This window comes from Cyrtonyx montezumae, unplaced genomic scaffold (assembly GCF_038088225.1).
Source record: "Cyrtonyx montezumae isolate F1298 unplaced genomic scaffold, pur_monq_1.0 scaffold_4, whole genome shotgun sequence".
Taxonomy (NCBI): Eukaryota; Metazoa; Chordata; class Aves; order Galliformes; family Odontophoridae; genus Cyrtonyx; species Cyrtonyx montezumae.
In genome coordinates, this window is record NW_027072045.1 from 23,139,692 (window position 1) to 23,153,644 (window position 13,953).

At 37.0% G+C, this 13,953-nt stretch overlaps 1 protein-coding gene across 2 annotated transcripts in view; it reads left to right on the forward strand.

The window, feature by feature from the left end:
- Positions 1 to 13,953, forward strand: part of GRID1 (glutamate ionotropic receptor delta type subunit 1) — a 489,114-nt gene that overhangs the window by 269,000 nt on the left and 206,161 nt on the right. For both annotated transcript variants that reach the window (XM_065746782.1, XM_065746783.1), the window contains one exon: positions 1,522 to 1,727. In XM_065746782.1, coding sequence (XP_065602854.1) covers positions 1,522 to 1,727 — 206 coding nt within the window. The remainder of the gene's footprint in view (positions 1 to 1,521; positions 1,728 to 13,953) is intronic.

Consider the following 13,953-nt stretch of genomic DNA (forward strand, 5'->3'; position numbering starts at 1 on the left):
AAAAGCAAGTATCTCTTTGATATGCTGAGGATGGTGGAGTAGCCATGAATGAATGAAATTCTGCTTGAAGGGAAAGGAAGGGTAGAAACTGTCTCTCTCCTATTTCTACCCCAGGACCCAGCCTGCTCAGGAGAGCTGTGTCTGGGTGCAAAGAAAAAAGATGATGTCCACTCCTCTTTGCCAGCTGCCTGGTTCTGTGTCCAGGGGTGGTCTGGTGATGGTGATGTTCACTATGAATGAACGGCTCGGGGTGAGACTGCCCTGATGGAGGCATCGTCTCTGAGCCTGTCCCTTGGCTACCACAGCCATGGCTGGATTTGTGCTTCCAAGGTTCTTTGGGTCTCATCAGTCAGCATATTTCCAGTTTGATCACGTACTTGAGATAAAAAATGATTAAGAGTTACTGTGCACAATCCCTGCAATTTAACAAAGCAGCAGTGCTGCCTTCCATGAAACTGTTTGTCCCAAAAGTTTTGTTCTTTTTGCTTTAAAATGGCTATCTATTTGGATGATTATTCTAGCTTACACCTTTCAGTCTCATCCAGGAAATTTCATAATGAAAGTGTGAGAAGTGAATATGAGGAGACTTAAAAATGCCTTCTTATCGAGACAAGTTATACATATTTTAAATAGAATTAAGGGCTCCTTATGACATGGTACAGCTGCTGTCAGGTCACTATTAATATTGAGAGCAACCTGGTTCAATAGAAGCTTTGACCTTTTCCTTGCTTGAAATTTCAGTACGAAATAAAAACTCAGACATTTATTATTGAAAAACGCTAATAGTCATGAAGATGGAGTACAGTTTGAACCAGCAGTTTTCAGCATGAAAGTGTAATGAAATGTGTTCTTCCATGTCAGTGTCCTAACAAATTTGGTTAGCAAAACTTACTTTCTTCAGTCAGCTTGAAGTTGAGGGACAGAGCTCACATGAACAGATTTTGAAGGTTTTTATAGTTGAATATCTCATAATAGTTTGCAGCTTTGTGTGGTGTTTCATCAATTTGTATATGGGGAAGAAGAAAAAAGTGAGGATATCAAATGGAGGGAACACCTTAAATTTTAAGAGAAGAGCATGACAGGTTGTGGTAGGAGGAAGGAGGTTTAGGGTTGAGTTCTTTATCCCCCTGCTTCTCTATCTTCTGTTGGCTTTCTTCATTTGAAATGTGCTTCACTTTGTGAGGGACTGTCTCTGTGCAAGGTTCACCCCTGTGTTCTTGAGCAGCTGAGAGAGGTATCCACAGCCATGCAGACACACATTCTGCCCTTCCAAAGAGTCTTTCAGGAAACTCCCGGAAGAGAACTGATGGGTTTTCCTTCCCGCCATTTTCTGTGAGAGGGAACAGCATGCTACCCTAGACCTGTGAGGCTGTATGTAATGCTCTTCTGACAGCACTGTGGGAAAAAAAGGGAGTGTTTTTCCACATAATTAGTGATTCTTGCCTAATTGGCAAAGGTTGATGCAGCAGTCTTTTCTTTTCTTTCCCCATTTTTTTTTTTTTTTGGACTCCTTTGTTACAGATATACGTGGACTACAGGGATTTCTCGATCAGGCCTCCAGACTGGGACTTGATGTGTCATTACAAAAAGTGGACAGGAACATCAGCAGAGTCTTTGCCAACCTTTTCACTACAATGAAAACAGAAGAGCTGAACCGCTATCGGGACACATTACGAAGGGCTATCTTACTTCTGAGCCCACGGGGAGCCCAGACTTTTATCAATGAGGTCAGTGAACAGTTATTTTTATCCACGTTTCAGGAATGTGTATAATGACTTATGTGATACCTAGCCAGGTTTTTGGAAGTGGTAGATTTTGGCTGTGGTGGTTGGTAAGCATCAAATGTTCTTTGTCAGATCAGCTTCAGAGTATAAAAATGTAATGAAGGTACCTCATTTAATGCAAACTTTGCAGTGAATGCAAATGGGGTGGTGGAGGCCAGATGAGCACTTTCAATATAAAATGCAGTTCAGTGGTGAAATTATTCTTTTTTTTGGCTGTCTTCCGTACCAATATTTTTGACCTGGATTCCAACCACTGTCTGCAATTGGTTGGAAAATCTACTACGGTATATAAAAAAGGAAACTTAACATTTCTGGAAATATCTTTGGAAATCTCCTGACATATTGCAAAGGTGTGCAGCACTGATGTTTGGCAGCTGAATCACTGTGTTTTATCAAGTACAAAGTAGGAATTGTATGTTTGCCTTTTCTTGACGATTTCTTGGATTCATTAATGCTCATTAGGACAGGGATGTGGCTGTTGGGCGAACTCATAATTAATGTTGTGCTAAGGGCTAATTTTTTGCATTAATTTTTTTTATTCAGCTTTTGAAATATTAAATAATTATTATTTAGCAGAGCTTTTTATATGTCAGAGTTGAGAATGTGAGTTGGATTCTCAGCCTGACTTTCACGTATGTTCATTAGTGAAGAATTGGGCATTTAGATAGTTGGGTTTTTTTAACCAACTGGGGATAAGGCTGAAACAAGAAATTAAAATATTGATGTCACCTGTTTATAATTACCAGTTTTGCCACATCATAGCCTGCTAAATTAAAAAAAAAAAAAAGATTTTTTTTTATGCAAGTTAAATTAGCTCATTGGCACTTAAAAAAAATAAGTAAATCTTCCACATTTATGTTCAAATGCTAATTTTTAGAACTAATGGAGTTAATTTTATTATATATAAACAACGCAAAGGAGTAGCTTGAGCAGGACTAAGCACAGGGGCAGACTTCACTTGTGTTTTTGCACGCACAAGGATTTTCAGTTGAGGAACAAGGGCGTTCATGCCTTAGAAGTAGAGTTAGCTTATACAGCTCAGTCAGTAGTGTTATTTGCTTCATAGCAGACCTCCAGCAAAAATAGGTGAGGTTGTTTTCCAGTGGGTTCTAACAAAGTTTCTAAAGCACGTACTGAGAAGAAATTGACGTGTGTTTTATTAGGACCCGCACTGGCTAGTAGCATTGCCTTTCAGTGTCCCAGACTCCTGCAAATGTTATCAAGAGTTACGTATGAGCCTGGCTGGGACCCTGCAGGTCTCCAGAGTGTAGGGGCTAATGTATTAAACTGTTTTACTACTCACTTCACCTTAAAGCGGTGTCTATTATAGGCATTAAGGCTAATGATCTTGATATATTTCCAGATCCCTGCAGGAGTTTAACTGTAGGCAGAAATGAAAAGTAATTTATTTGGCAATCTTCCTGTATTGAATCTTGATTGATTCAGAAAAGCTTTATAAAAGAAAATGTAAATCTTTCAAAAGTGCTCTCAAAAGACTCAAGATGCAAGGTGTGTGAGGTAGGGAAGAATCCTTCAGTGTTGGAGGCTGGACATAGGCCATAGGTGCAACTGATTATCTGCAGCACAGATTGGACTGGAATAGCAACTTTCTGCTTAATTGAAATACGTGTTTTCAGATAATTTACAGAAATACATTGTTCGCAAGATACAACAGTGGAAGAGAAAATTCCATTTGATTTACATATTTCAACAGTTAGTAAATATTTCATGCAATAATATGAAGACTGAATCTGGATCACTAGCAGTAATACAGCTTGGAAGTTGTTTCAAGATTTGAAACAAATTTTCTTTTAACATTTGGGGCAAAAAATAAATCTCTAAGAAATAAATAACAATTTAAGAAAAAAAAATCAAAGACTTGATCTTTAAAATTTAGGTTTATTTATTTTATTTTATTTTGTCTGAAAAACTTCAGCCAGTTTTGATTAAAATCTGCTGGCTAAATGACAAATCTTGATTTTTATTTTCATTTGAAGTGCTTCATTGAGGCCCTCTTGAGGAATGCATAATAAGAGACTTTCTCAGACTGTCTGGATTATGAATCCTGACATGAATGATTGTAACAATTTTTTTTCTAAGCAAAAACTCAGAGCTATCAGTCATTTGAAGCTGTCACAAGATTTATTTTGCTTGTTTGATATTGAAAGTGATACATTTTCCCTGTGAAAATATGGATCCAGATTTCAGTCCTTCTCATCATCTCTTGGGTGGGCAAGAGAGATTCCAACTACAGATGAGATCTAAAGATGAAATCTCATCTATGAAATACTTTCTGAAGCACAGAAGAACTCAGTTTTAGGGTTTTTTTTTTTCTTCCTGTTTTTTTTTGTTTAGTCATCATTTTTACTTTACTGGCTTTGTATTCTCAGTATCAGATTCTGTGATATGTCAGCCTTACTGCAGCAGAGATTACTAACAATTTTATAGGTTTTAAGGGTTGATTATTATACTACCGAGTTGTTATGACTCTGAGAGGAGGGAGAAGAGAAGGAAAAAAACCATTATTTTGATGGTGTAGGTATAAGCGTGTAATTGGCCTATTCATTAAACAGAAGGTAAGTATATTTATAAAACAGTATCCATCCCTGGTTTTCCGTTAAGTGGTTGTGCTTTGGGATTGAAGCAAACCTAATCTATGGAGCAAGTGCCTTTCCTTACTCATGTTGAGAGATGTTTCCTTCTCTACCTGCAGAAGTCCTGTGGCGTGGTGCCATTGTTCAGTTTGCATGTGAGACCATTCTCAACTACAAGTAAGCATGTAAGAGCAGAAGTAAATTAGGTTTGTGGAGTTTTTGGGGGTTGTTGGCTTTTTGGTTTTTTGTTTTGTTTTTTTTTTTTTGGAAGACCAGACTGTGTGATCTCCCTGCAAGTCAATTTATAGAAAGAACAGAGGAAAATTCAGTTATTGAGGTATGGAGAGTCAGGTTCTGCCTGCCTCTTTCACTTGCCAATGGATACGTTCTTTTGATTGTAAGTAGAAATAGATTTGTAGGAATTGCTTTTATCATTAAGAGCTCTACACTTTATAGTGACATGAAAACAGTTCAAAGATTGGTGTCAAGAACGATAAAAGAATAGGAGAGCATGACCTGTGAAGACAGGTCTCAGAGCACAGTATATACTGCCTGCCTAAGGGAATATAACTGACATATTTGAGAACAAACATGAGAGAAGGAGGAGGAGGAATTATTTGAGGTGATGATGGGTGGTCTAGCAGGAAGTTATGACCTGAAGCTAAACAAGGCAGGTTTTCTCCCAGGGAGGTCAATTAGACATAGTGAGTGGTTGGCAAGAGGTCAGCAAGGCATTGTCCTTCAGGGCATTCAAGAGCACACTAAATCAAATGCTTGAGTAGCTTAACGTAGCCATCTTAACTGAACTAGTTTGAAGGAATGTGCTAGATGACCAAGGGGTCCTCCTGAAGACCCATCAGGAAACATTTGTTGGTGTGAATAAATTTAGACTTTGTACGTCTTTTACACTGCGTACGATCTTGTAGGTTAGGGTTTCTTAAGTTTCTTATTGCAAATTTGCAGTAACTGTTGCTGAGGCTCTCTTTTTTCTTCTTCACAGAACTCATATGGTTTCTTTGGGATGTATAATTTGATGAGATTTTTCTCGAAAACCGTGGGTGACATTGGTTGCTTTATAGACTTCAGTCATCCTACTTTTCAGTGTTATCACTTGTACTTTTGTAAACCAGTAAAGCGGAAACTGTAACAGTTGCATGTGGTTATTGATTTGAAAAGAGAAGGAATTCTTGGCTTTACAAAACCTTTAACTCAGCATGACTTGTTTTTTGGCAGCTTCAGTGAAGTGCAAAATATTTCTGTTTAGATAGGTCTTTGAGAATGATATTATTACTTGTGAGTCTGTCCTGCCTGTAAGCTAGTAAGCTTACTGCAGTAAGGTGCACAGTATGTATGTGTATCACTGCAGCATGCCAGCCAGAAGCAGAGCTCTTTGCATGTCAAATGCCTGGTACTGCAAACAAGTAAAAAGCAAAAATAAAAAATGTATAATAGCGAGCAGATTAATTCCATTAAAAATTAATGCTAAAACTCTGTAGTGTTGAGGCAGAATTCTCTGAATCGTTCAGTTTCAGCAGCAGCTGAAGATATTCTCTTCCAGAACGTTAGGAATTTTGTTTGAGTTATAGTTTATCTCTGACCTGCTTATGTAGTCACTTCTGTATACTCACTGGAAAGTAATGATTACTCTTTTTCACTTTTCTGGCTCTTATGTGTCTGACTAGTTCTTTAGAAGTAAAAAGAAAAAAAAAATAGAAAGTGAAAACAAGAGATTTTGCTGTTAGTTTCTGCACTATTTTGCAATGATTTGTGGCCTTCCTTCATTTCTGGTCATCAGAGTTGCTGAGTACCTTGTTCCTGGAATACTCCCAGTTGGCACTTGTTTGTGACCAATGCTTCAGACTTCTCTCTTTCCCTTCTGCAGTCAGTGACACACTATTACTTGATCGGAGCTGCAGGAATTATTTATGGCATCTTGCACACTGCACCCACAAGTAAATGTGCAAAATCTTTTTTCATAAGAAAAAAAAGACATTTATTTTTTAGAATTTAATAGGAAAAAATAGTTTAATACTGATTTTCTGGCACTTGGTATTTCATGTTGGCATACATCTCTTTTTTATTTATGGTGTATTAGTTTGTGTTTCTGTTTGATGTACAGTATGTAAACATCTTGAAATACTGGTGAATAACTTCAGAGAAAAATATTATGTGTCTTCTGTTTTTAGAAAGTAATTCCTTTGTTTAAAGAGCTGATAATGATTTACGAGTGCTGGTAACAGATGTTAGAAATAATAGCAATACGACAGTAGAATACTTCAAGGTAAATTACACCTGCCTGATGTTTAGCAAATCCCCATCTGATTTTTTGATTCTTCCTCAGAGCTATAATTGTGCTGTTGTTGACAGTTGCAATACAGTAAGACTCTTTGTGGTTAAAGAGAATATTAGCTATAATTAAAACCCAAACAAACCTCATTAACCTGTTACAACCTGACTGAAAACAAAGCTTCCTGTGTTGGGATAATTGGACTTAAAAGCAAACTTATTTCCTTCGGGACAAGCAACAACAAGAAAAATAAAAACAATAACAAAAAGAAAACTAAAAAACAAGCAAAAATCACGCAAACCAATAAACCAAATACATCACTGTGAGTGATCCAAGATACGGGATCACTGCAAGAATATGTTTGGAGCAATCATTTACTTCTGGTTTAGATTTATGGACTCAGTGAAGAGAGAAAAACTACGTCAAAATTTGGTGAATAAACAACTTCTTTAAATGCTTACACAGCTTCATGTAAATATTCTTTTCTATCACTGAAGGTATGCTTTAGTGATTATACTTCTTGGAAATCCTTTTTATTTGAGTCAGCTAGTAATGTTGCATCAAATTTTGAACCCGAGTGTTGCAATAGTGAGAAATATGAGGCTTGCATCCAATTCTGTACTTCTCTAACAATAAAACAACAGTTTTCTGAGGCCTGGGGAGCATTTGAGAAACAAGTTATGGAGATTGAGTCCATTGGCAAGAATTGCACTAAGTCTTTATGAATCTGAAAACTGCTTTACTTAGCACTCTAAGTAAATCTCTCAGTATGATAGATAAAATGTCTGATTTGAAGGAACTGTATTTTATATCCTGTTTTGATTCTGTTGACTGGGCTCATGAATAGGACATCTTTTTATTTTTATTTTTATTTTTATTTTTTAATGTCATTAAATCAGTATGTACAGAAACTGGCTGTTCTTGCTCTTTGAGCAGGGTTGGCATCAGTAGACTGCAGTGCACTCCAAGAAGGGGTTTGGAACCCAAGCAGCAGAAATTCAGGAAGGCCTGAGTCTTCAGTAACATTAATGCTGTCTCTGACATCTTTTATAGGCCTATTATTTTTGCCTGAAACCTTATTCCAGGAGGATAGACAGGGAAAACATAATTTACTACATAAGGAATTATTTTATTTTTTAAGATATGGATAAACAAGTTAATCCTAAATTTCCTTTTAAATAAATAGTTATGGGAAGAAAGAGTCTGGCTGAAATAGTCCTGTTACAAAGCGGAACAAGGTAGAGACTTTGGGTAACAGTGTAGATTGTATTCTTGTTTTGTAAAGGTTGATGATGTTGAACATAGGGTCAAAGGCAGATGAGCTAGTGAAAGAGAAGGCACATGAAGTGGCAAGTAGAAGAATAGAACAACGAACTCAAGAAATTGGAAAGGAATGGCTCATTATAATTACAGGAGTGAATAAGCCTACTAAAAAATAGATGTTTTCATTTTGTTGTTTTCTAACAAAAGCAATTGTTAAAATTAGCAATTAATGTGGATTAGGTGAGCAGAAAGAACAAGCATCTGATAGCAGTTAAGGCTTACCAAAGCTGATAGTTTTAGATCACCTTGTTGAGAGAATAACAACGCAATACATACACAGCTTATATTCAAGATAGAGAAGATGTAAATGAGAAAAATTATGTGGGAAGAGAACAACCTAAACAGAAGGTCGTGGTATTATTGACAAGGAAATTTCCACCACCGCTATGGATTGGTGGAAATTTCCTTCTGAAGTCTCAAAGAGACTGGTGTTGAGAGCAATCCCTTCAGTGCTCCTTGGATAAAAGTTTCAAAAGTGAACTGCTGCTGAAACTGCTCTTAAGTGAAATGGACAAAGCTTAGTGAATTATGCTACAAAGAAGTGTCCTCCTCTCTGTCCATGGTGGAGGACTTAGCTATGACTCAGAACTGCATGCTCTGTTTTGGGGCACTGGTTGGAGCAATCTAGTGATAAATGTGTGCTTAGAATTAATGTAGTATCAGAAATGCCTGAGGCTGGAGAAGCCACTTTGCTGTTGGTCAAGCCAAGGAACTGGAGCAGTGGAGGAATCAGGTAACGACTTGAAGGAGGAAAGAACTCAAACTTGAGATGGTCGTGTTCGCTTTTGGGTTTTATTTGTTCACGGTTTTGTTTTTAAAGAAGAAAAGCTATTAATGACTTGGAAACAGGACTTGGAAATGTCCTGTTGGGTAGTATGCAGCTCACTTTCTTTAATATCATCTTGAATGGCATCCAGGATTAGTTTTTCTATAAGAGCAAAGAGATCAAGTCTCTAGTGAGCACTAAAATACCAGAGCTACTAGAAAACATCCTCTCTCCTAACTCCTTTATATTCAAAGGCCATTTTTATCAAATTATTTTACTTCGGATTGCTCATCTGGCTCCTGGAATGCTGTGCAATTTAAAGTCAAAGATTATATATATGTATTTTTAATGTAGTGGAAGATTAAATACAATATTCTCACATATCTGTGGTCATTACAATACATTAATATCTGTGACATATTTCTCTAAAATACAGTATATCTGCAGATGACTTTATCGTTCATAGCAAGGATAATTTTCTGCAATTTATCTGTCATTTACCAGAAAGTAGAGATTACTAATTAATTATGGGTGATTAATTTTAAAATATGTTCTTGCATTTGCATTTCATCACTATACCAGTGTTTATCTATTGTAAGACTTTAGCAGAAGCAGTAGAGCTTCATGGAAAAAAGAAATACTTTTCTTATAAAAATCAGAACAATGTAATTTGCATTTGTAACTCGCACAGAAGCTGTTTACCATTTTCCAATTCTAACTTTTGACAAACCTTCAGTGAGTTGTTCAGCTTACTGTGTTATGGTAGCTTGACTTTGAGGATTATGAAACACGTTACAAGTATAATGCATTCAATTTTTGAACTTTCAACACCAGTGCGTAGAAATTGTGGTTACAGGTTGATGTTTCCCATGGACACATCTGCAAGTGCCTTTGAGCACCTGGACTGACTTGGAGTTGGGACTTCTGCTCTGTCTGTCAGTCATCTCTCTCCAAAGAAGCACTAGTAGACCTGATGTGCTAGAGTAAGGAAATCATTGGCTCAATTCATTACCTCTTTTCAGAGGTTATAGAGGAAGGCCATTTATCCTGAAAAGAAAGGATGAGTAATAATCGCTAATAATTATTTGCACCTGCTTTGCATCTTTTTCAGAGGAGGTTTTTAATCACTTTTAGTAGGTGAAATGAAATGATATTTACCTAAGACTTACGTTTAGTTTCAAACCAATTTGGAAAATGATTTAAGCCTTCAATAATTGCTTGCAGCATACAGCACAGCAGTATGTGTGCAAGATAAAACCTTGGTCTAGATTTGCTTTCGTTTGAGAAGATTAATCTCAAACAAGGACTGGTGCTCTGTTTCTATTAAAGTTCTTTCTATGCATGTAGTGTAGGTGCAAGGGTCAGCCTTCGCTGCTGTAGCACTGCCAGCACGCAGGAGACAGCACTGATGGTTATTTCTTCGCAGTTCAGAATGTCAGAGCTCTCAGAAAATCTGAGGTAAATTCTCATCTGAGCTCTCTGGAAATGTGAGGGAAGAAATATTCAGGAACCTTGTGCATTATGGGCAAGCAGTTAGATCCAATTAAATTAAGCTTATAACTTGAGACAGTGTGATAACCATGCAATGAGATTGTCTTTTCCTCAGGCCAAGAGTGTTCCGTGTCAAACAAATAGAACAGTGTATCATCAGCATAAAACATGATGTGCCAGGTCCTTCATTTACCTTTGTACATTATACAACAGCAAGGATATAAGTTGTTGGTTTTCTTTGTTTTCTTTTTTGCTTGTTTTAAATAGTATAATCCCATTAATAATTATTTTCCTACTGCTGCTGTTAGTACCATGAGTACTATCATAAATACTGCGCTTGTATTACATGAGTGCCTAATTGTGAACTGGGATGTTGTTTGACTGGATGCTGTATGAACATGTGTCCCCAAAGAGTTTACAGCGTATGAGAGGTGACAGACAGTGTCTGGATGAGAAGGTTGTTCAATGACAGAAATAGTCTTTGCGAGAGAACCCCAGCAATTAACATTTTGAAAAGACGTAGGGTCTTAAGATTTGTGGATGCATTCTTTTTTTTTTTTTTTCCATTTTAAATAGAAGTTGACACCAGAGCCAAAATCTCAGTGATGAACTATAGGTAACCTGGAAGACCGGGATGAAAAATTATATGGTGTTAGAAATTAAGATTGTTATCATGTCTTTGATGTTACAGATAATCGGGGTACTCTGGAAGCAATGTGAGGGAACAGGTGAAGTGATCAAAGGAATGGGGTAGAGATCCTCTTTGTAGTAGAAGTTTCTGTAAGATAGGAGAGGAACTTGCAGTTTTTAAGGTCATAAAGATGAACTTTGCAGTAATCAATATGTAATGTCATCAGAGCTGGGAAAGGAGTTTTAGCATTACAGATGGGTATAAAGAATTGTTTATTAGAAAGGTTATGTCTAAAGAATCTGGGAGATTTTGGGCTTATCCTGGATGAGAGGCTTTGAAAGAAGTAAGTCAAAGATGACACTTGGATTGTAGTCTAAATTGGCAGGTCTGATGTTATGGCTGTCTATTTTGACTGAGAAAAAGGATTTCCTTTTCCCTGAAGGGAGAGGATTGAGAAATCTCATTATCCCCATAAAGCTTATGAGAGTATCCAGAAACCAGGTTAACAATTGAGACTGAGCAGAATATGAAAAATGTATCACTGAGTAGTAGATGAAGACTGAACAACATGAGGATAGCAGTGGATTATTTGTTTTTTTTTGCTTGCTGGATAAAGTTAGCATAAAGAGAGGAGATTACAGAAAGAATTGATGAGAGATTTTCCTCAGGAGCTTGAAGAATATTCCAAAGTCTTCCCTGGCAAGGCTATACTGAAGGAGTGGTGTAGGAGGAAACCCAGGAGAGAAATGCTGGGACAATGAGATTTATCAAGAAGAAAGAAGATCATCTGTGTTAAAACAGCTGGCAAGTCCAAGAGCAACAATATTTTAGAATTTGGCTAGTAAAAGTTCACAAGTTATGGCAGTAGTAACAGTTTTTCTGGAGTGCAGAAGACTGAAGATAAAATCAAGAGGATTTAGCCTGACATCAGGAGAGAGGGAGTCAAGGCAACAGATGCATATTAAAGGGGCTAAGGCTGAAAGGGAGAAGGCAAACAGTGTAGAACTGTGAAGTGCGTGAAAAAGGGGGAAGTCTCAACTACTTCCTGGCTTCAGGAAAGAGAAATAGAGTAAAAAGAATTTAATGTCAAGGTATATATATAAGGATATCTTCTGATTCTTATGATATGAGTTGTGTGGAAGATGTCTTCAGAAGTACTGGGGTCTGGTAGGCATTGCATATGTGGGGATGAAGGGAGAGGATGGTAGTGGCAGCAGGTTGCTGTAGGCTGGGGATTGCATATTTTTGGATAGACAGTAAATGCTCTCCAGAATGACAAATTAGAAGTTGGCCCTGTTTGTCTCTACAGTTCTCATTGGGAATGAAGGGATGAAGTTTCCTTTGTGTTCTGTCCTCCAGATTGGAAAGCTAAAGATCACTAAATAGTAGATATATTTTTTCCATTCTCCACTCCCTACATCTCCACATTCTCAGCGAACAGCAGCAAGCAGAATTCTTCCGTTTCGGTATTACTGAAGAAAGGAGACAGTGTTCCACATATTTTGATCATATCCTTTGCAGAGTGACTAAGGGAATAAAAGAAGAGTGGCTCTGACTGTGTCTTGTGTGGGTCACAGCATAAACTGTGTTTCATAGTGGGCAAATTGTAATAGAATTTAGGTTTTTAGTACTGTCTCTTTACTGGAAAAATCTTTGTGCTAAAATTTTCACAGAAGCAATAAATCACGCTTCTGTACATTGATTTGCTGTTTTTCAAACTAATGGCATATGGCTTTTTTTTTTTGCCACTGTGTTTGTTTGTTGTATATCAGAGTTATGCTAATATATATATATATGTATATATATATGTGTGTGTGTGTGTGTATATATATATATATATTTTTATATATTTATATATTTAAATATCATTTTTCAAGGTTGATCTCTTCCTGTTGAGGAAGTTGCCTAACTATTATCTCTAAGGGACATCAAATGTGGAGGGTACAGGATTTTTAGTCCCTTTTTTCCCTTCTGGGGCATGGGGCTGCAGAGAAAGAGAGCCCTTGACAGAGTTCACTTGAACTTCTAAATGTCACACCAAGAACTTTCCCAAAAGGTCATCCTTTCATTTGATACTGCCAGGTATGTCACTGCTACTATTGACCTCTAGTTGTTTCATTTAATGGAGCTGATATTCCTGTCACTCCAGTGTTTTTTATATCAGACATGCAGCCTTTAACCCATACAAACTGTGTCAGATATTATAGCACTTTTCAAATAGTAGGTTGGCTTTATTTTCAGATAAATAATGCAGCTTGTACATAAAGTCCTACAGAGCATTTTAAGAGCTGCTCAGGTAACTTTTAAAATTTGTATTTTATTTATTGAATTGAGTCCTGTCCATGTAATGGAGTTATAGTTTGCTTAGACCATGCTCTGTGAATGAGATCAGTTTGTTTGGCATTGAGCCATCCGTCCATCCAACTTGAAGCAATCAGATTTAAAAGCTTTGCACTTTTATTAATGTATGTGCAAATAGTGATTGGATTCCAAGGACACTCTTCAGGAAAGCACCTTGAGTGATTGGTCTTGATATGTAATTAATATTTCCTTCCAACTTAAAATTATATATTTTAGATCAAACTGAAAATGAATAAATAAATAAATAAAAGCAATAAAAAAACGCACACATGCACAACCCCCCTCAAAAAAAGCATGCATCAAAATAATGGCAGTGACTGTGCTTAATGGAAGTGTCTTGATTTGAAAATATAACAAGTTCCCCAACACGTTTTCCTTTAAAATTGTTAGAGGATATTTTGAGATGTACCTTACTGCATAAAATAAACAAAAATGAAACGAAATAACTACCTGAGTGTTCAACTTCTAAAATGCATTGGCATACAAGAAATGAATGTCAGTTCTGTATGGTCCCTGATTTAAAATCAGAACAATCTAGCACTTCTGCTAGGATACAGGGATGAATACTTAATACATCTTTGCAATTTATCTTACCTGATAGTTTGCATAAGCAAGCGGCACCATAGCGCTGTAAGTGCTCTAAGTGTCACTGTGTGCATGAGATGGTTACCTCACCCAGGCCAAATACACAGTGAAAGTGTCCAAGCTGGAAGATG